Below are 22,616 nucleotides of genomic sequence, written 5' to 3' on the forward strand. Positions count from 1 at the left end.
TGACCCCGTCTGGATCTCATACACAATTAAAGAAGCAGAGAGAGGTTTTAATGGATCCAAGGCAGAGCAGAAACGAGTTAAATAAATGGTCTCAGCCTGGAAGAAGCAGCTCTGGAGTCCTGGAGGATTCTAAACTTGACCAGTTGTGAAGAATATGGCCTTTGGACATTAAAAGCATAGAAGTACGGCAAAGGAAATCAAGTTATTATTGTCATCATCATTAACGTTTAGATGAGTAGAGACAGGAAGCTCTAGTTCAAAGACCCAGAAATTGTAATGAAGGCATGATCTGTATTTTTCAGGCAAGAACTTAAAGGAAGGAAAACCATAAGCCCGGACATACACCGGCTGGGCGCTCAGATTTAAAATAAATTGCAGAAGACCTGTTCTCTCCAAGGGCTTTCCTCAGTCGCAAGGCAAGAGTTGTGTCACTCTTCTTTGTCTCCAGGGCTGGTGCTTTTGACACGTAGTCATAGTCTCTCAAAAGAAGTATATACAATTTGAATCTTTTAGCTCACAGAAACAGTATATTGGCAATTCCTTCGTTAGCGCAGACAAAAGGGGCGGGGAAGAGTGGGCGCTGAGGGTGCTGGGTACTGTAGTTCCAACGCCCCTGCGCAGGCGCAATGGCCTACCCGGAGGCCGGCCCAGCCGAGCCCGTGCCATTGTTGGAAGAGTTCCCGCTCTCCTCTGCTAGTGCTCTCTGTTGTCCTCAGTTCGGCCACCAGGTACTCGTTCCCCCGGGCGCCAAACCTGGGTTCTCGGCCGCCCCTCCCTCGCGCTTAACTCCCTGCTGCTTCCGGGGGGTGGCAGTTCCCTACAGAGCCCCTTCCCACCCCCCCCAGCGGACCCGCCCACCCCGGAGAGGCGAATGGGGCTGGGCCTCCTACCTGCGTGTGGGCGCGGGCTGGGCACGGCCTCCCTCGCAGGGCGGTCCCCCGCTCTGCATGGTCTCCTCGCCCGGGTCCGAACGCGGGAACCTCCCCAGGAGGCCGGGCCGCCCTGGCTGCCCTGGGGTTGCGCAGATCGGTTGGCGGAGCTGGGGTGAGGGGCTCGTCACGGGCGGTCGGGGCCCTGACCATACCTTCCCAGCCTTCCCCATTTGCTGGCTTTAGGAGGGTTGGAGCCCGCAAGTTCGGAGCGAAGGGCGGTTGGGGAAAGCGCGCAGAGGTGGAGGGAGCGTTTCCATCCTGTCTTGTTGAGACAGCAGGGTCGGAAGTAGGTTTCACAGAGGGTGACCTGCGCTACTCTTAGTAACCCAGACAGCTTTTCTTTGTCGGCTCATTTTATGACATTTCGAACACTGTAACCACCTTTAAATCACTTGTCACTCACTCCGTGACATAAAGATAGTATGATTGCATTGGTTGGGAGATGCTGGACTCGTCCATGGCGCTAAAATTCTCAGCAAGGACACGGACCCTTTATTCTTTTTAAATAGCTACACTGGCTTAGGGACCACAGCAAGTGAAGTTTCTCCCTTTTTCTTAATACTTTTGCAATGCTTGGAAAGACAGCATCCAAAACAAAATAGGGAAATTGTGACTGGTGAAATACGTGTGTTATCCTAGATATCTAATGTCGAAGGAGAAGCAGGTGGTTACTCTCATTTGCTAATAACTGATTGTGTTAAAGAGACCTGTCTGTAGTCGCGGTAGCCAAACCAAAGTTAGAACCTGACTGAGGATGTCGACCGCCACTCTGGGATTTCATTCTTATACCAGACTTCTGCTTATACATGTATAGATACTTCTTGTCTACTTGGATAATACAGAAAAGTAGAAAGAAGGATAAATATCACAGCCCCAGGTCTTAGAGGTCTTAGTAGTCTGGCTTACTCCATATATATATATATATATATAATGTTTACACAATCTAGGTCAAGCTGACTAGACTGAATGTTGAATAGTATTGTTCTGATTATAAAATAAAATGTTTATTGCAGTTTGGTTAAACATTTTACCTGCATGATTTATTGCCAAGGAGAATTTTATTAATCATTACAGATTTTAAAAGAAATTCTAGGCTACGTGGGGTAGCTCATGCCTGTACTCCTAGCACACTGGGAGGCCGAGGTGGGTGGATCACTTGAGCTCTGGAGTTCTAGAGCAGCCTGAGCAAGAGTGAGACCCTGTCTCTACCCAAAATGAAAAACTGAAACAAGAGGATTGCTTGAGCCCAAGAGTTTGAGGTTGCTGTGAGCTATGATGCTACAGCACTCTACCAAGTGTGACAAAGTAATACTCTGTCTCAAAAAAAAAAAAAAAGAAGAAGAAATTCTAAATAAATGATGCAGGGTCATTCTTAACAAATTTTAAAGGTGCAGAAAACTATTGCTCATGTTCCTTGAATTGAAATGTCTTATGTTGCTCTTTGTACATTTGCTTTGGTGTATGGGAAAAATATTATAGTTTGTCTTGGTTCTTTGTGACCTTGTAAAACTGGTCTTATTAACTTAAGGGTCAGTGTAGGGGTTGGGAGAGAGATGGTCTTCAAGCTCCTTAAAATAATTTGCAACATCACTTATGAATGTGCATTATTCTGGACAAAGTCAGATTCTCAAATGTGGTCCAACCCCCCCAAATTAAGATTTATTGGTGTTGGTATGAAATTATTGTTAATATTCATTAGGGCAGTTTCAGTTATTGTTTTAAATTGTCATCAAACTTAGCAAAATCATCGCTTCTGAACCGGCGAGATGAAGAATATTTAAACAAACGCCTAGCTGGAGGCAGAAACTCGGATGAGGAAACTAACGTGGGGCAAAGCTTTGCCTGGGCTCTAGAATCCTTTGGGTAAAACATATTTCAATTGGGTTTTCAAGGTGTGTAAAGAAGAGTTTTTTTTTTTTTTTTTTTTTTTTTTGTAGAGACAGAGTTTCACTTTATGGCCCTAGGTAGAGTGCCATGGCATCACATAGCTCACAGCAACCTCCAACTCCTGGGCTTAAGCGATTCTCTTGCCTCAGCCTCCCAAGTAGCTGGGACTACAGGTGCCCACCACAACACCCGGCTATTTTTTTGTTGCAGTTCGTCCGGGGCCGGGTTTGAACCCTCCACCCTCGGTATATGGGGCTGGCACCTTACCGACTGAGCCACAGGTGCCGCCCAGAAGAGTTTTTAATTTGAGGTTCACGAGTTGACTTTAGGACAATATGTAAGGTTAAAAAGCTGAGGTACATTCACCTAGAGTTGAGACCCTGACTTAGGTCTTAGATGAAGCTAAAGAATTTCCTTTCTAATAAGCGTGTCTAGTGAGAGTTTGCATCCTCAGAATTGCTATCCCTCTAATTATATGTGTGAGTTTCTGGGAGAGGAATCATAATTTTCATTAGGTTTTCAAAAGGATCCATGACCTACAAAAAAATGTAGAGAAACACTAATGTAAGGTAAAACCACTTTTGTTGGTAATCTTGTTAACAAAAGACCATGAGAGGAAGAACCACAGAGGAAGGAAAGGAAACAACTTTATTTTCAAAGGAAGAAACAATCTGCATGCGCTGCAGAAGGGTGGGGGAACCTGGTATGTACAGTATGTGTCACAGGATTAGCCTTACCTGTGTACTGAGCAGGGGGAAATATGAATATTCATGAGGGAAGTAAGGCAGGGGCACATGGGGTAAACATATGTAACATACATGTTCATTTTGGGGTGAGGTTTTAGCATTAAAATGAGGGGTAATTTGGCTCTTTATATCAAAAGGTGAACTGTAGGGAACAAAGATAGTTTGCACACAGCCTGTGTAAGTTGGCCAAAACAGCCTTGAGGTTTGCTGCTATTTATCAATAAATAACGTTTATTATCAATAAAGACCAGTCCTTTGTCCAAACTATTTATCAATAAATAACAAAGACTGGTCCTTTTTGCAGTTTTGTTTTGTTTGTTTTTGCCAGGGCTGGGTTTGAACCCGCCACCTCTGGTATATGGGGCCAACACCCTACTCCTTTGAGCCACAGGCACCATTCTGTCCCTCTGTAAATAACAAAGACTGGTCCTTTTTGCAGTTTTTCCCTCCCACTGCACTCTTTTCCCTCCCTCAACTTCTCATTGTTTCTCTTCCACCAAAACATTTTCATTGTGCCTAGTGAAACCTGGTGTCGTCGAATAATTCTGTGTTTTTAAGATACTCACATATTTTCTTGATTTCACTCAACCCTGGTCTCCTCTTGAAGTTAGAAAATTTTAATTTAGTGGCCTTAACAGTGTAAGTTTCACTATACTCATATCTATCTCATTTATATATCTCTAATGTTTTTGCATTCATGACAGCCTTGGTTTTATGTCAATATAAAGATAATGGTTAAATATTGCATTGGTATAAACTATAAGGTTAGATTGAGTTCTGTTATATTTATTGAACAAAAGCTACAACCTGACAGGAAGCAAGGTTCACTTTCAGGGCAGGAGTGGATTCAGCATGTTTAAGCATAACAAAGTTTCTACTTGAAGGGCTATATAATTGTAGTACTTTTTGCACAAAGTAGAGTTTCTCAAAAACTGGATATTTATTACGTCACTGCCCTTTGGTCCGTGAGGCTGTTATATTCTAGAAGAATTTATATTAACAATCTATACCATTTGGCATAAGGAAATAACATACATCAGAAAAGCAGAACCAGTGCCCAGGCATCCCTCAATAAGGTCCATCCTGTTTGACCACAGTATAAAACCTGTATAATTTATATTAACAATTTATACCATTTGGCATAAGGAAATAACATACATCAGAAAAGCAGAACCAGTGCCCAGGCATCCCTCAATAAGGTCCATCCTGTTTGACCACAGTATAAAACCTGTATAAGGCATGTACTTTTTTTCAATACCAAAGGACTAATCCTTAATGTATTGTGCATTGAATTTCATATCCCTTCTGTTATTATTGTTATCCCCACTTCCTTTTATTTAGATTTGCCTGATATACAAAGGATAAAGATATATTTGAGTACGAGGTTGGGAGGACATGTCAGAGTTTCTAATATCATTTAAATTTTGAAGTTGTAGTGTATTCCTTACATGAAGCTGAGGTCTCTGAAAATGTTAGGAAACTGACTTTTCACAAGAAAAGCAGAAGAGGAGACTTTTAGAATATTTAATTGTTAGATGAGGTGGTGATTGTGGCAAAGAAAGATGGAATTATATTCTTTTACTTCACACAGCATATTGACTTAGTGGAAGAGATACAGGCTTTGGACTTAGATTGATTTGGAGTCATGGCTCTTCATGGCCTTGGGTAAATACTTTGATTTTTCTAAGATTCAGTTTCCTTATCTGTGGAATGGGAATATTCCTGTTGGGTTGATGAGAGGATTCAATGAGAAAGTATTTTAAAATCTTGTACAATGTCTTGCTTACTTATTGTGATTACATTTAACAGTATTAAAGTCTCAAGCTCTCCGGAACCAAGGATCTTTGTCCCTCACTGATCTTGAGGTTACTCTTGTATTTGCTTGGGGAGGTTACACTCACCTGTATGTCAGGATTCCAACGTGGTGAGTCTACAATTCACAAGGCAGGACTGGTGTCTATGGTTCTTTCTCTTCCTCAGATCTGTCTCTACAAGATTCCACTCTTTCCAGAGAGGGGGACACAGAGGCAGAGATTATGGCTGCTGTGGTTTTTTCAGTTGGACCTCTCTGGTGAGTTGGTATTTCCTGTTTCTGATCTGCTATCTTAGTCTGAAAGCTTGTTTACTTTTCCTGAAGTCTTGTGACTTTTCTTCTTTATGCACACACACCCCTTCTTCTAGGAATGGAAGCAAATTGACCCGTGAAAACTGGCTTCATCTCATAAAGGTTGTAATCTATAGGAGGACTCATACACTGAACCAACTATCAGGACACATGATCTTTCCAAAAATATCTGGGCTGTCTTTAATTATGATAAGCATCTTTAGTTTGTATTATTGTATTGTATTATTCCCAGAAAAATCTCAGTTACTTATGGGGATGAAGAATGTAATATTTTTCTACTGGGAAATTTTATTCAGGAAATTTCGGAGGAAAATGTGTACACAAATACGCACACACACAAACATTAATTCATAGGGGCCATTCCCTTTATGACACTCTCTGTGATCTCTTTTCTACCCATTAAGAAGTGATCAAACTTCATAGATGACTTTGAGAGAAAGAACGTGTTTAAGATACAGCCATGACTGGAGGGAGCTTACAGTCTCCTTGAGGTAAGGCATACAGAAGGAATATTTTTGCATGATTTACATTTACATGATTTATTTAGGTGAATAGCAGTTGCTTAGCAGTATGACAAAAAAGATGAGTGTTGTGTAAGGGAAGAGAAGGGACATTAGTGTGGTCACAGGAAACTCATGAGGATAGTTAGATTTAAGCAGGTACCCAAGTACAAGTGAAATTTAAATTGTGAAGATACTTCAGGTGAAAAAGGACTTTAAGGGCAAAGCTCAGGGGCAGAGAAGAGTGGGTAAACTAATTTGGAAAGTTGTGGCAGATAAGGGTGGAAATTAGATATCTAAGATGAATCTTTTAATGTTTTCCTGAAGACATTTACATTTAAATGTGTGCGTATGGGTATATATGTGTGTTTGAGTGTATTTGGGATGAGGATTAATATGATAAAAATTGTATTTTAGCAATGTCTTTTAGAAGTAGGATATTCTGAAGAAAGGTAATACCAACAAATACAGTTTACTGTTGTAATGATCTGCAATAAGCTATACTAGGGATCTTTTTTATTTTATTTATTTATTTTTTGTTGTTGTTGCACTTTGGCCGGGGCTGGGTTTGGATCCGCCACCCTCGGCATATGGGGCAAGCACCCTACTCACTGGGCCACAGGCACCACCCTGAACTAGGGATCTTTTAAAATTAGCGGTTCTCAACCTGTGGGTCATGACTCCTTTTAGGGTCAAACTACCCTTTCACAGGGGTCGCCTAAGACCATCCTACATATCAGATATTTACATTCCAATTCATAACACTAGCAAAATTACAGCTACGAAGTAGCAACAAAAACAATTTTATGGTTGGGGGTCACCACAACTTGAGGAACTGTATTAAAGGGTTGAGGCATTAGGAAGGTTGAGAACCACTGATGTAAATAGTTCTTAAGATATACCCTTGAGAAGATAAATTAAAAACCAAAATGTTACACTTGATCACTGAATCCAACCATATTTATCTAGTCAGATACCGCAGCCTAATCAATCCCATCCCTAATTATCAGAAGCTGAGGGTTCCTATCATCATTAATTTTCTGGAAACTAAGTATTTACTTTTTTTGGATAAGAATTTGGGAGGAAGTAACTAAAATAACATTTTTTCTTAGTGAAATCAAGTATATGGTCTTACTATCTATGATTTTTAAATGGCATAAAATCTAAAATATGTAACTATTACTACAAGGTAAAGATTCACTTTATAAAATCAAGCCCTTGTTTCTAAGGTTTAGAAGAAAACAATGTTATGAAGAGTTGCTGAAATATTTCCTGAGTGAGTATGGAATCATGCCCCCCTAGACACTGTAATAATTTTTCAATTATAGAAAACAGGTGGTGTTAACAGATTTTTAATATTATTCTTGAGCAGGATAGATACTTTCTGAGAAATAGATTTCATCCCCATATGAAAAAGCAGAATTATGGAATGTCTAAAGGCCTTTTATTATAAATTTACTTTTGTTTTGATAGGCTCCATGTTAAAAGCTGCCTTTAAAATTATGCAGTTACTATTCAGCCATAAAAAGGATAGTGATTTAGTATCTTTTGTAACAATCCAGATAGAACTGGAGGCCATTCTTCTAAGTGGAGCATATCAAGAATGGAAAAACAAGCATCACATGTACTCAATACTAAATTGGAACTAGTTGATCAATACTTGTGTACATATATGGAAGTAAAACTCAAAGGAAATTAAGTAAGGGGTGCGGGGTGGACGGAGAGTAGGGTAAATTCACACCTAACTGGTGCGATGCACATATTCTGGGTGAAGGGCACCCTTATAACTTTTACTTAAAATGTACAAAAGCATATTATGTAACTAAAATGTGTATAAAATATTTTTAAAATTATGCAGTTTTGTTCAATCATGGTTGTGTTTGTCTTTGTCTCAAACAAGGAGAAAGAAGATTATAATTGAATGTTACAATGCGACCTTAATTTTAGTCCTTCGTAAAGGAGGGCATCCTATATACACCACACCCATGTGGATTGGTGGCTCTTGTTGAGTCTCTGTTTCAGGTTATAGGCAACCCGCCACAGTGATTTTATCTTATGTCCCTTTAGAGTCATGAAGTTACCCAGCCAGATGAAGATCTTCACCTTCCCATAGAAGAAACAAAGGTAATAATTTACCTCTTGTATAGAAGAGAAATAAAGAGAAAATGCCTTTTTACTGCCTCTAATTCTTAATGTTCCCAGTGAATCGCAAGTTCACAGCTAACATGTAGTATTTGATAGGTATGGTAGTTCCAGGGTTTATGGTATCAATTTAAGAGATTTCATTTCTCTCAGAGGTAGCAGCCCTAATCTGACAGATAGTCACATCATAATTGCTGATGGTAAAATATCCTACAATCAGAGTCTGATTCTTGCTTTGCATTGTAAGACCTACTACTATACTATTAAAAATATCAAGAATACATTAACATTGGTGGATATAGTCTTAAGACACATCTAGTTTATATAATTATTTCATTATATTTGTTAAGCTTACTTTCTTATTTCTGAGTACAGAATCAGAATAAGAAATTTCTCCAGGAAAAATAAAAATTAAAAATGTATCATGTTAAAAAAAAATTTCCAAAATGTAGAAATAAGGCAAAAGACATATTATATTAGACCATGTCATATTATATTAGACCATGTCATATTAGACAATGGTCTGGATATAGCAGAGGAAGGCTGCATTGTTTGACTTACATTTACTATTGATTAATATTCAAACCCTCAAAGGTACATGTTAACTTATAAAAGATTGAAAAGTTCCAAATTATTTCTATCTAAAAGAAAAGATACCCAAAGTTGTGGTATTATTGTCTTGTGGGGTGTAAACCAGATTTGTATCTAATTTTGTAATCTTATTCCAGCATTCTTTTTTTCCATTCTCCATACATCTGTTTCTTGCATCTTCTTAGAACCAGTTCTTTTAAGCTGCTGGTCTGTCAACAAAATTTAAGTAAATCTTTGTTCACTATGCTTTTAGGAGAACTATGTTTTTAAGTTTTTGAAAATTGTATTTTGATAGTTGTTTTTTATTCCAGAAACGTTTCGTATAAATGGGATTTTTCTTTTTCTTTCTATGAAAAAATATATTCTGGGATTCATTCTTAATATATAAAATTTTCAAAATGTAGTACTGGACCTGTGATTTCTTTTTAATTTTCCTTTAACATATAATAGCATAGACTTTACAATTTTAAGGTAAAAATATTCATAGTTTTATACTGTGAATCATGAACCTCAGGAAAATACAATACTTTTTGGCATGGTGAATAATTCATATGGTTATTATTTTTCTGACAGGAATCTTCCCTGGCAGAAGATTAATTTTGTCTGGCTTTTCCTTAAATTCTACTGCTTTTTATAAGTATTAAACTTAGCTTTGTTTAATTTTAATAGAGTCAACATTTTAATAATAACTATCTACAAATCATTAATTTTATTTTTGTTTTGTGTATACTGTGGCTTTTGTCTATACTTTTAAGGGTTTTTTTCCTAACACAGTTCTTCAAAAGAACAAATTTCATTGGTAAATGTCCTTTGATTTTTAAGTATATGTTTTCTATTAATAGTTTAAGCATCTAACAAAGAAACTGTAGAAGATTGATGAAGAACTTTTATATGCATGATTATAATCAGATCAAAAGGAACACATCAAAACAGTCTTGATACTTTCTAATGGATAAGGTTAAGATATTTATATACTAGCGATGTCACAAACAAAAACTAATGAAGTCATAGATGGTATCACAGTGCCAGCAAGTGTTGCAACTTCATTTCATAAAAAAGAGCAAGATACGTGCAGTCTCAAGATGAAGAGGAGATAATAAGCCTTTAAAATCAAATGATTATTTGTAATTTTTTAATGATATAAAAATTAATATGTGGTCCTACTCAATTAATCAAAGATCACTGGGCTGAACTTTTCAGTATTAAGGGCTCATTGCCATTGCAGTAAAGGACAAAGAAAGAGATAGGGTTATTACATAATTTCTCAGGAAGGGTGAAATTCATATGAAATTTTAATGAAATCATTAGTTTGATAGGCTTAAAACAAAGTGGGCTCTATGTGAAGGTATCAACAGCATGTCCAGACTGCAAAGTGGACTTGGGGTTCTGCTTCCTTAGAAAATATGAAGTTAAGATAAAGGTAAAATAGTGCATTCACAAGCTCCTCATGTGAAATTCTGCACCTAGGTCAGAAATCAAGACCACTTATGTGCATCGAAGTCACTTAATATTCTCTCTTGTGTTAGTAAAAGACCATGAGCTCTAAGGAGGAAGGAAAGGGAGACACTTAATTTTTTTTTTTTTTAAGAGACAGAGTCTCACTTTATCACCCTCAGTAGAGTGCTATGGCATCACAGCTCACAGCAACCTCCAACTCCTGGGAGTAGGCGATTCTCTTGCCTCTGCCTCCCAAGTAGCTGGTATATAGGCACCTGCCACAACACCTGACTATTTTTTTGCTGCAGTTTGGCTGGGACTGGGTTTGAACCCACCACCCTCAGTATATGGGGCCAGCGCCCTACTCACTGAGCCACAGGCACCGCCCAGGGAGACACTTAATTTTAAGAGGAAAAAACAAACACAACTTTGGGAGAAAACCAAAAGTGTACGCTCAGCAGAAGGGAGCAAAGAACTGGTAGATGTGTCTTATGGAGTTAGTCTTACGTATATATTGAGGAGGGCTGGAGGGAAATACGAATATTTATGACAAGTCAGGCATGTATGTAGTGGATAAATATATAAGTAACATACATCTTATGTTTACTTTTGGGTGGAGGAATAGAGGTAGAATTTGGTTCTGTGTGTGGCAAAATAAGATGTCTGATGATTCTGTTTTGGAGGGTATGTCTCATTTTAAACACAAAGTTCATTTTGTCTGTCTCTTTAGGTATACTTTAAACACTGGTATGATTTCAAACTGCAAAATTTCTGTGATTTTAAAAGACAGCTTCGTGGTGAGTAACAAATCATTGGTTACTCAAAGAAGGGATCATTATGACACTTCATAGCTGCAACATGACTTGGGAGAAATAACTAATTTTTGTCAACTTTGCAGCTGGTTTTATCTGTGTCTCTTATCCTAGCATGAAGTATGGAAGAGCAGAATTTTGCTTTCTTAGTCTGAGCTACTTTTTACTTTCTCAAACTCTATTCAAAAGAAAACTTTACATCATCCTGGCTTATTAATATTATTTTCTCAGCAAAATATATAAAAGGCTAGTCTTGAAACTGAGAATCAACAGTGGGTATTGTCTATATTTTAAAGGTTTGTGGGTATTGTGCATGTACTTGGTGATTTTAATTGTACTCTTAATGTAATTTAAAATTACATTTGTTGGGGGTCTGGGTTCCCTGAACCCAGTTGACCTGGTTAGATTACTAGAAAGTTCAACTGAGGCACAGCAATAATTGAAAGAAAAAATGAATGGAAAGTGAAAATAAAACTGGGGCACCATAGGCAATGTGAAAGTGACCTGCACAAGTCTCAGTGTAACAAAGAGAAATTTTATTTAGGAAGAACAAAGAAAATTTAGAGCATCTCCAAACAGAGTTGGAAGTGGTCCCTCTCATGATGGAGAGAAGGTGCGAGAGACAGAGAGAGACCCAAAGGCTCAGATGCAGTTTCTCTCCATTTGAAATTGGTTGCAGATATTTCACTGGCCTCTCTCTGCCTCCAGGCATTATTGAACTTTTCTATTGGTCATTGGTATTGTCTCTTTCTATCTACCCACATTCTTACTGGCCCACCAGACTTCCTTGTTCATCAGGCCAGGCTTTCCTTCCACCCCACTTTGTGTCCCTTCTCAAAGGTGTTCTTAATTTAATTTTAATTTTTAATTAAATTAAGAATAGAGTTAGTCTGGGATAGTGTAATTGAAAAAAATCAGTACTCTTCTAACTCCCTAGGAACTTTTTGCAATAAAAATAAAACATTAATTTTAGCAATCATTTCTTTAGTTTGACAAGTAAAGGTCCCTTCTGAATAAAGGGATAGGTAAATGAGTTCACTTTCACCAACATCAAAACTTCCATTTTTGGCAGTCTTACTGTGTTTTAGAGCTTAATTCACACTTCCACATTCTATGGTTAGATTACTAGAAAGTTCAACTGAGGCACGGCAGTAATTGAAAGAAAAAATGAATGGAAAGTGAAAATAAAACTGGGGCACCATAGGCAGTGTGATTTGTTCTTCACCTAACACAACTTCCTGATTTTTTTTTATCATTGTTTCTTACTGGTTTTTCCCTAAGACGGAAAGCATAACTTCCTAATACTATTATAAAATTCATAAAGTATACATTTCACTGGATTTTAAATATACATGTATTCACAGAGTTCTACAACCATCACTGCTGTTTAATTCCAGGATTTTTCATCATCCCTCAAAAGAAACCCCGTATGTGTTAGCAGTATTCTCCATTCCTCCTCCTCACAGCCTCTGACAGACACTAATCTTTCTGTCTCTGTAGATTTCCTATTCTGGACATTTCACATAAATGGAATTAGATATCCTGTGTGGTCCTTTGCAACTGCTTGCCTTCATGCTTGGGTTCATCTGTGTTGTAGGATGTATCAGTACTTATTCCTTTTATGGCCAAGTAACAGTCAGTTATATGGTTCCACCAGATATTGTTTAACCATTAGTCAGTTGATGGATAGTTGAGTTGTTTCTACTTTTGGGTAGTGAATAATGATGCTATGAACACTTGTGTACAGGCTTTTGTGTGAGTGTATGTTTTATTTTTCTTAGGTATATATACCTAGGATTGGAATGATGTGATGTGATATCATATTGAGGAGCTATCAGATCATTTTTCAAAACAGGTGCACCATGTTATATTCCCACAATCAATGTACTTCTACAAGGGTTGCAGTTTCGCTACATCCTCAACTACTCTTGATAATGTCTGTCTTTTTTGTTATATACATCTTGTTGAATGTGAAATGGTATCTTCTTGTGTCTTATTTAATAGTATCTTATTTTCTTGAGCATTTTTTCATGTATGTATTGACCATTTGTGTATCTTCTTTGGAGAAATGTCTATTCAAGTCCACTTCCCTTTTTTTATTGGGCCTTTTTTTTAATTTTAGGGTTGTAAGATTTCTTTATATCTTCTAGTTATAAATTGTTTATCTGATAAATGGTTTGTAAATATTTTCTCACATTCTTTGGGTTGTCTTTTTTTTAAAAAATCATTTTTTACAGTTCTAGCAGCTGAAAGTCCACAATCAAAGCACTGGAAGATTCAGTGTCTGATAAGGACCCATTTCCTTACAGATGGCACTTTCTCACTCTGCCATCACGTGATGGAAAGCATGAGAGAGCTTTCCATGTACTCTTTTTTTTGGGGGGGGGATTCTTTAATTTCAGATTAATATGAGGGTATGGAAGATTAGGTTACATTGTTTGCATTTGTTAGGGAGAGTCCAAACTGTAGTTGTACTTGGTTGTCTTTTTGAGTTTTTAATTATGTCCCTTGAAGCATAAAAGTTTTTAATTTTTATGAAATCCAACTTATCTGTTTTTTTTTCTTTTTTCTAGTATGCTTTTGGTGTCATATCTAAAAGCCCATGACCAAATCAAAGGTCATGAAGATTTTCCTCTATCCTTCCTTCTAAGAGTTTTATAGTTTTAGTTCTTATATTTAGGTCTATAGCCCGTTTTGAGTAAATTTAATATATGGTTTGAGGTAGGGATTCAGCTTTATTCTTTAGCATGCAAATATCCAGCTAACATCATTTATTGAAAAGACCCTTGTTGGGGGCCGTGCCTGTGGCTCAAGGAAGTAGGGCACTGGCCCCATATGCCAGAGGTGGCAGGTTCAAGGCAGCCCCTGCCAAAAATTGCAAAAAAAAAAAAAATACCCTTGTTGAAAATCAACTGAACATAAATGTAAGGATTTATTTATAGACTCTCAGTTCTCTTTTATTGATGTAATACCTGTCCTTATGCTGGTACCACAGTGTCTTAAGCACCATAGCTTTAAAGTAAGTTTTTAAATTAGAAAGTAGGATTCCCCAACTTTGTTCATTCTTTTTTTTTACACTAGAATGTTTACTGCAGCTCAGTTCACAATTGCCACCCAACATTGTTCTTTTTCAAGTTTGTTTTGGCTACTGGGGGGGCCTTGTGTTCCCATATGAATTTTAAGATCACCTTTTCTATTTCAGAAAAAAAAAAGTCAGATGGAATTTTCATAGGGCCAGTGTTAAATCTGTTGATCAATTTGGGGAATAATGTTGCTTAACAAGATTAAGTCTCCCAGTATCTGAACATGGTGTCTTCTCATTTATTTATGTATTTGTCAGTTTCTTTCAGTGATGTTTTGTAGTTTTCAGTGTACAAGTCTTGTTAAATTTATTCCTAAGTATTTTATTCTTTTTGCTATTGTAAGTAGATTTTTTTCTTAATTTGTTTTTGAAATGTTCATTGATCTTGTATCCTGAAACTTGGTGAACTAGCTTATTACTTCTAGTGGGGGCTTTTTGTTTTGTTATATTTATTTCTCTATTTTTAGAGTTAGCACAGTGGCATCATCATAGCTCAGTACAGCCCCTATCAGACTCCTACCTCAGCTTCCCAAGTAGCTGGGATTATAGGTGTGAGCCACAAAGCCAAGCTATAGTGGGTGGGTGAGAGTGTGTGTGTGTGTGTGTGTGTTTATTTTCTTGTATTTCTTAGGGTTTTTCATATGCAAGATAATTTCATTATAAATAGAGATTATATCATTTGCATTTAGAAATTTGCTTTGTCCTATACAATCTGGATACCTTGTATTTATTTTACATGTCTAGTTTCCTTTGTGAAAACATACAGTAAAATATTGAATAGAAGTAAGAAGAGCGGCCATGGGTGTCTTGTTCATGATCTCAGGGGAAATGCATTTGGCTGTTTACCAGTAAGTATGATATTACATGTGGGGTTTCATAGAAGATCTTTATCAGGTTGATGATGTTTGCTTCTGTTTCTAAGTTTGTTGAATTTTGTCAAACTCTTTTTTTTTTTTTTTTTTTTTGGCCGGGGCTGGGTTTGAACCTGCCACCTCCAGCATATGGGACCGGCGCCCTACCCACTAAGCCACAGGTGCCGCCCTGTCAAACTCTTTTTTGAGTCTATTAAGATGATTGTATGTTTTTGTTCTTTATTAATATGTTCTTTAATTTATTGACTGATTTTTCAATATTACATAAACCTTGCATTCCTGGGATAAATCCCATTTAGTCATTGTGTATACTATATTTTATTTGTTGCTTAATCTATTTTGGTAGTATTCTGTTGAAAATTTTGTATCTGTTTTCATCAGAATATTGGTCTGTAGTGGTCTTGTGATATCTTTGTCTAGTTTTAGTAATATTAGCCTCATAAATGAGTTTGGAATTATTCCCTTCCATTTGGGGGATGAGTTAGTAGCAAAGAATTTAATAATTAATTCTTGGACTGTTTGTTAGAATTCACTAGGGAAGCTGTTTGAACCCAGGCTGTTCTTTGTGGAAAGTTTAGGTAAATTTTTCTATGTAGTCTTGAGTTAGTTTTGGCAGCTTATGTCTAAGAAATTTATCTTATATCTTTCTAAGAAATTTGTTCATGTCTAGGTTATCTAATTTATTAGGAAACAATTGTTCATACTATTTCTTTATAATCCTTTTATTTTTTTTACGGTCAGTTGAAATGTCTTCTTTTTCATTTAGGTTTTCATAATTTGAGTCTTCTCTTTTTTTCTTAGTTACTCTAGATAAAGGCTTAACATTTTTTAATCTTTCCAAAGACAACTTTTGTCTTCAATTTACTCTATTGTTTTTCTGTTCTGTGTTTTATCTTCATTCTAACATTTTTTTTTATTTCCTTTCTTAAAAAAAAATGTTTCCTCTTTTCTACTTCTTTATGGTGTAAATTTAGATTATTGACTTGATGTCTTCTTTTGTAAATCTAGTCATTTTACAGTTATAAATTTTCCTCTGAGAACTGCTTTCACTGTCTCTAGCTATTACTGTTCAATTGTCTCATTGTCCCTATAATTATGTAAATTTTTGCTTCTAGTATTATGAGGTTCAAAGTGAATATATGTCTAAATTTGTTATGTCTTACTGATGTGTTTATTTCAGTTATTGTGCTTTTCATCTCTAGAATTACTATTTAGTAAAATAGCATTCTCATAATTTTTAAAAATTTTTACACGTGGTTCTTTAGGTCTTTGAGCATAATAGGTGTTTAATAGTTACAATATCTTGACTTCCTTAGAGGGAGAGTTTCTATTGACTACTTTGGGTGTGTGTGTGTGTGTGTGTGTGTGTGTGCGCGCGCGTTTACTATATATGGATCCATATATATGGATGGATGTTTGTATGTTTTATAATTTTGTTGAAAGCCAGATATTTCAAATAATATAATGTAGCCACCGTGGAAATCAACTCCCTTCTCCAGAGTTTGTTGTTGCAATTGCTGCTGCTATAGCAGCTTTGTTTGTTTAGTAACTTTCTGGGACTAATCTGTAAAGTCTATATTCTTTATTGCATGTGGCCATTGAAATCTCTGCATGGCTAACATAATGGTTAGTTAAAGGAGACAGATTTCTTTAAATGCTTTACACTAGTTAAGTCTTCAGAACTGCCACAGAGACTAGTCCAAATTGAGATGTGTTATAAATTTAAAATACATACTGTATTTCAAAGAGTTAGTATGATAAAAAGAGTGTAAAGTTTTAATTAATATTGATGCATGTTGAAATTATTATATTTGTATATATTGGACAAAGTGAAATATATTATTAAAACTAATTTCACCAATTTATTTTTGTTTTTATTTTGGTTACTAGAAACTATAAAGTCACATATATGACTTGCATTATATTTCTATTGGAAATATTTTTATATATTTATATATTTATATATTTATATTTGCTATAACCTGTACAAGGATGTGATACTAGAGAATTATAGGTCTCCCTGGGTAAGGATGATGTCTCCTATGTGTTGTTGTATCTGCCCATTTTACCGGGTTTGCCAAAGTGATAGAGCATTAATTTAGAATTTCACACAATATGGATTTTACTGATTGCATTCCCTTGGGATTATTTAACACGCTCCTCTGTCCCTGTATTTTCTTGAAATTATTTGTTATTTTGATTTTTAAGATATTTCTGGCAGTGTTATTTCATATTGCTGGCGGATATATACCATCAGAATATATGTAATGCCTAATTGAGGCCTTTCTCTTATGTTAGCAGCCCCCAATGACCCCTTAATTCATTAGAGGTTTCAAAGTGGTAATGTTTTAATTTTCACTCCTTTTTCATTTACTAGCTGGAGTACTTCCATAAAGGACAACCTCCCTTCATCAACTATTTAATTTTGTTACTATACAAACTATGTATAGTTTGCATAGGACAGGAAGGACAAACAGTTGATACTTTTTTTTAATTTGCCAGTTTCCAGAATTCTCCAAAGTTGAGAAAGGTTTTTAAAAAATAATTTATTATAAACTCATAAATATAACCATATTAGACATTTTTGAAATCCGTATTGCTCCCCAAGTTTTCACATCATTGGCAAGAGGACTCCTCTTCAGCTTGGCCCCAGTGTCTCAGACGTAACCTTGGTAGTGCTTAACAGCTTCCTTGCATTTTGTGTCAGAATGTTCCAGGCCCTGGTTCCTTAGAGTAGGAGGTAATGTTTACAGGTCACAGCAGACTTGCATAACGCTGCCTCATTCGTTATTGTCCCTAAGCCCTTTTAGTAGATGAAGCTAGGAAATACCGTTTCATTCTTTTCTTAAACATAAAATACTTTATTATTTTATACTGATACTTCCGATTCAGATTTGGAGCTATGAAGTTTTAAACTTTATCTTGTCAGTATTACATTTGTATCTTCTTTCTCCCATGCCAAATTTATGATATCAATATGCTGATTTGCTTTATCCAACAATACCTACCCAGTAGTTGCAGAATAGCATTTCAGCATTTCCATCACTACAACCAATACGATTATTTACTGAAAATGTTTTTTGTTTCACAGTTCTTTTTTTCCTCAGAATGTATCTCATGAGGGATTTAAAGTATTTTAAAGTCACTCAAATTGTTCCTCTATGATGATTGGGTATGCTACCAACTAGTTTCATTTTACTTTTAATTTTTAGGGATTGCTTTTTTAATTTTTAATTTTCATTTTGTAATAATATGAAGTATTATGTTTCAAAAGTCAGAGCTACAAAGCCAAATATTCAAAGGAGCCGAGCCTCTATTGCAGCCCTCCTCTCTACACTGTTTCCTCCTTCTCCCAATAAGCAACCATTAAAAATGTTGTATAACTCATTCTTCTATTTTTTTATTCTATATCCACAATCTAACCGGTAAAAATATCTCTTAGTAAGTCATATTCTATAGATTGGAACTGAAATAAAATTGATACTTTACATAAATGAGGGTTTTAAGAAAGAAAGATGATTTGGCTGGAGACTACTAGCTGTTATTAAGTATTTTAAATACTTTCTAGGGAGGGAGGAAACCGTACTATTGATTCCAGATAACACAGTAGGGCCAATATTTATAGACAGCCAGATGTAGTTATTAAAAACTCCTGCTATCAGGTGACTCTCTGAAGATGGAATAAGCTTCCTTTCATGGTTTTAAGTTCTTGTCATTGGAGAGATTCATACATTTCATACATGATTAACTGGCTGACCTATATAATAATTTGGTGATTGTGATTTCTGGAGTTCTTCTCCAGTTTTATATGTATTATTCTGCCTAACAAGTCTAATTGTGTAGTCTCTGAGTGATCACAGTGTAATTATTTTAGCAATCAGTGACATTTAAAGATGTGACTGTAGACTTCACATTGGAGGAGTGGATGTTGATGGACTCTACACAGAGGGACCTGCACAAGGATGTGATGCTGGAAAATTACAGGAATCTGGCCTCCCTGGGTAAGGGCAACGTCTCCTCTGTGTTGTTCTCTCTGACCATTTTACCAGGTTTGCCCAAGAAATAGATCCTCTAAAGTTCTTAACTAAATTTTGGATTAGAGTTTAGGTGTCAAAAATCTCTTCATCTTAGGGGCATGTTGTTGGGAGTTATGCTATTCCTCTCTCTTAACTAACTAGTCTGACTATGGTAGAATAAGAAATACTTATTTCTTTGGCATCTTGGACATTGTTGACAATGTTACATATTTCGAACCAAAGTTTTCCTAGCCACTTCCGTAGATGGGAGTAAACTCAGATTATTCCATCAAATATAGATCATAGTATTGAGCTCCTTTGAGGTACCTTTGTAATCATCTAGAACATCTCTGCACAATAAAACATTCTTCTATGATAGAAATGTTCTGTATCTGTGCTGTCCAATATGGCAAGTAGTAGCCATTATTGAGCACTTGGAATTTGGGCAGTCCACCTGAAGAACTGAATTTTTTTTTTTTTTAAGACAGAGCCTCAAGCTGTCGCTCTGGGTAGAGTGCCATGGCATCACAGCTCACAGTAACCTCCAACTCCTAGGCTCAAGCAATTCTGCCTCCGCCTCCCAAGTAGCTGGGATTACAGGTGCCTGCCACAACGCCCAGCTATTTTTTTTTTTTTTTTTTTGGTTGTAGCCATCATTGTTGTTTGGCGGGTCTGGGCTGTATTTGAACCCACCAGCGCAGGTGTATGTGGCTGGCGCCTTAGCCGCTTGAGCCATAGGCACCGAGCCTGAAGAACTGATTTTTTTTTTTTTTTTGGCTGGGGCTAGGTTTGAACCCACCACCTCCAACATATGGGACTGGCGCCCTACTCATTGAGCCATAGGCGCCGCCAAGAACTGAATTTTAAATTGCACTTTTTTTTTTTTGAGACAGAGTCTTGTTCTCTTGTCTGAGCTAAACTGCAGTGGCATCATCATAGCTCACCACAACTAAGACTCAGGCAATCCTTCTGTCTCAACCTCTTGAGTAGCTGGGACTAGAGGCACCCACTGCCTGCCAACTAATCTTTCAATTTTTTGTAGAGCTAGGGTCCCAGTATGTTGCTCAGGCTGGTCTCAAACTTCTGGCCTCATGTGATTGTTCCACCTCAGCCTCCCAAAGTGCTAGCATTTTAGGCATGAGCCATCACACCTGGCCTAAAATTTAATTGATTTAAATTCAAATTTCATACAAATCAAAACCACCTGGAGATATCACCTAACTCCAGTGAGAATAGCCCACATCACAAAGTCCCAAAGCTGCAGATGGTGGTGTGGGGGCAGAGAGAAGGAAACACTGTTAGTGGGATTGCAAACTAACACAGCATTTTTGGAAAGAGTCCTCAAAGAATTAAAGTAGACCTTTCATTTGGTCCAATAATCCCATTACTAGGTATCTATCCAGAAGAAAATAATAATTTACCATAAAGACATTTGCACTAAATTGTTTATCACAACTCAATTCATCATCACCAAGATGTGGAAACAACCCAAGTGCCCATCAACTCATGAATGGATAAGTAAAAAACTATGGTATATGTATACTATGGAATACTATTCAGCCACAATAGAGACTTTACATCTTTTCTATTAACTGGGAAGGATTTAGAGTACATCCTCCTAGGTAAAGTATCACAAGAATGGAAAACCAAGCATCCAATGTACTCAGTACTAGTATGAAACCAGTAGATGAGCAAGCACTGGCCCACACGAGAGAAAAACACTATTAAATTCTAGAAAGGTCGTGGGAGGAGAGAGGAAGGAGAGGGAAGGAGGGAGGAGGTTTGTCAGTTCTCACCAAACAGGGACAAGGTAGGAATATAGGATACACCTCCTGGGTGAAAGGCTCAACTACAGCTTGGACTTTACCTAACAAATGCAAAAAAAAAGAAAAAAAAAAAAGGTAACGTAATTATTTGTACCCATATATTAATCTGAATTTTTTTAATAAAAATAATTCAAATTTCAATAGCCATATGTGGCTATCAGATACTGTATTGCAGGGGTCCTCCAACTTTTTAAACAGGGGGCCAGTTCACTGTCCCTCAGACTGTTACAGGGTCGGACTATAGTTTAAAAAAAAAAAAAAACTGAACAAATTCCTACGCACACTGCACATATCTTATTTTGAAGTAAAAAAAACAAAATGGGAACAAATACAGTATTTAAATGAAGAACAAGTAAAGTTAAGTCAACAAACTTATCAGTATTTCAATGGGAACTTTGGGCCCGCTTTTGGTTAATGAGATGGTCAATGTCCGGTTCCATATTTGTCACTGCTAGTCGTAACAAGTGATGCAAGTGTGCATCAATTAGTCCCAAGACTGAGAAGAGGAGTTGAGAGACAGAGAGAAGGAGGGGAGTCGGAGAGTGCGGTGCACATTCCACACATGTGCACTGCGGGCTGGGACCAGTCGGCTGCTAAGTAGGACAGGCAGCAGTGGCAAAAACACCCAGCAGGCTGGATAAATGTCCTTGGTGGGCCACATATGGCCCACGGGCCATAGTTTGAGGATCCTGCTGTATTGGATAATGCCACTCTTAAAATTTTTTATAATGCCAGACCTGGGGGCTCAGACCTGTAATCCTAGCACTCTGGGAGGCTGAGGCAGGTGGATTGCTTGAGTTCAGAAAATCGAGACCAACCTGAGCAAGAGCAAGACCTCGTCTCTACTAAAAAAACAGAAAAACTAATCAGGCGTTGTGGCAGGAGCCTGTAGTCCCAGCTGCTTGGGAGGCTGAGGCATGAGGATTGCTTGAGCCTAAAAGTTTGAGGTTGCTATGAGCACTCTACCCAGGGCACAGACTAAGACTTTGTCTCAAAAAAATAATAAAATAAACTAAATAAAATGTTAAAAAACTTTCTATAATGGCCATTCTGCACAGAAAATTAAGAACTGGGACTGAATTTGGCAATAGTTCTTCCTCACAGCTCCAATCAACTCCTATTTATTTTTCTCTGAACAGGGCTTGCAGTTTCCAAACCAGACATGATATCCCATTTGGAGAATGGGAAAGGACCATGGGCCATGGTGAGAGAAATCACAAGAACCCCCTATCCAGGTGAGTTAAGAAAGTAGGATTTATTTCAAGTAATAGGTCATGGAGGGATGTTCAGCAGAATATCTGAAATATCTTCAGCAGTATCTTTGCTCAAAGCTGTCTCAGCAGAAGAAAATTCCCCTGTCTCTCAATCCATCTTTCTCACTCCCTCTTCAGTCTCCCTTCTCTGTCCTCCACTTTTTTCTCTATCCCATTCTCTGCTTTCTTGGGAACATGATTTTCATAATTATTCCTTCATTTCTTCTTTATTGAAACATAGAATTCCTTTCAGTTCTATCTTCTCTAGTTAACTTTACATTTTTCTCATTTATTTTACTAATATCTCACATTTCTTCCTTCATTTTCCTAAAAATGCTTTTATAAGGGTCCCCAGTGATGTTTTTTAAGGTAAACCTATTTACTCATTATTTAAC

General features: G+C 37.0%; 1 protein-coding gene across 6 annotated transcripts in view; it reads left to right on the forward strand.

Annotated features, from left to right (window-relative positions):
• The first annotated feature begins 670 nt into the window (after nucleotides 1–670).
• Nucleotides 671–22,616, forward strand: part of LOC128579451 (zinc finger protein 41-like) — a 36,220-nt gene continuing 14,274 nt past the window's right edge. The window contains exons 1-8 of one of the 6 annotated variants that reach the window (XM_053581543.1): nucleotides 671–728; nucleotides 5,157–5,230; nucleotides 5,546–5,636; nucleotides 8,258–8,314; nucleotides 11,091–11,157; nucleotides 14,999–15,102; nucleotides 19,001–19,175; nucleotides 22,108–22,203. In XM_053581543.1, the coding sequence (XP_053437518.1) occupies nucleotides 5,211–5,230; nucleotides 5,546–5,636; nucleotides 8,258–8,314; nucleotides 11,091–11,157; nucleotides 14,999–15,102; nucleotides 19,001–19,175; nucleotides 22,108–22,203 (610 nt within the window). In that variant the 5' untranslated portion in view covers nucleotides 671–728; nucleotides 5,157–5,210. The other 5 variants (XM_053581544.1, XR_008378153.1, XR_008378151.1 and 2 more) reach the window with 5 other exon arrangements.

Source organism: Nycticebus coucang, unplaced genomic scaffold (genome assembly GCF_027406575.1).
Source record: "Nycticebus coucang isolate mNycCou1 unplaced genomic scaffold, mNycCou1.pri scaffold_54, whole genome shotgun sequence".
NCBI lineage: Eukaryota > Metazoa > Chordata > Mammalia > Primates > Lorisidae > Nycticebus > Nycticebus coucang.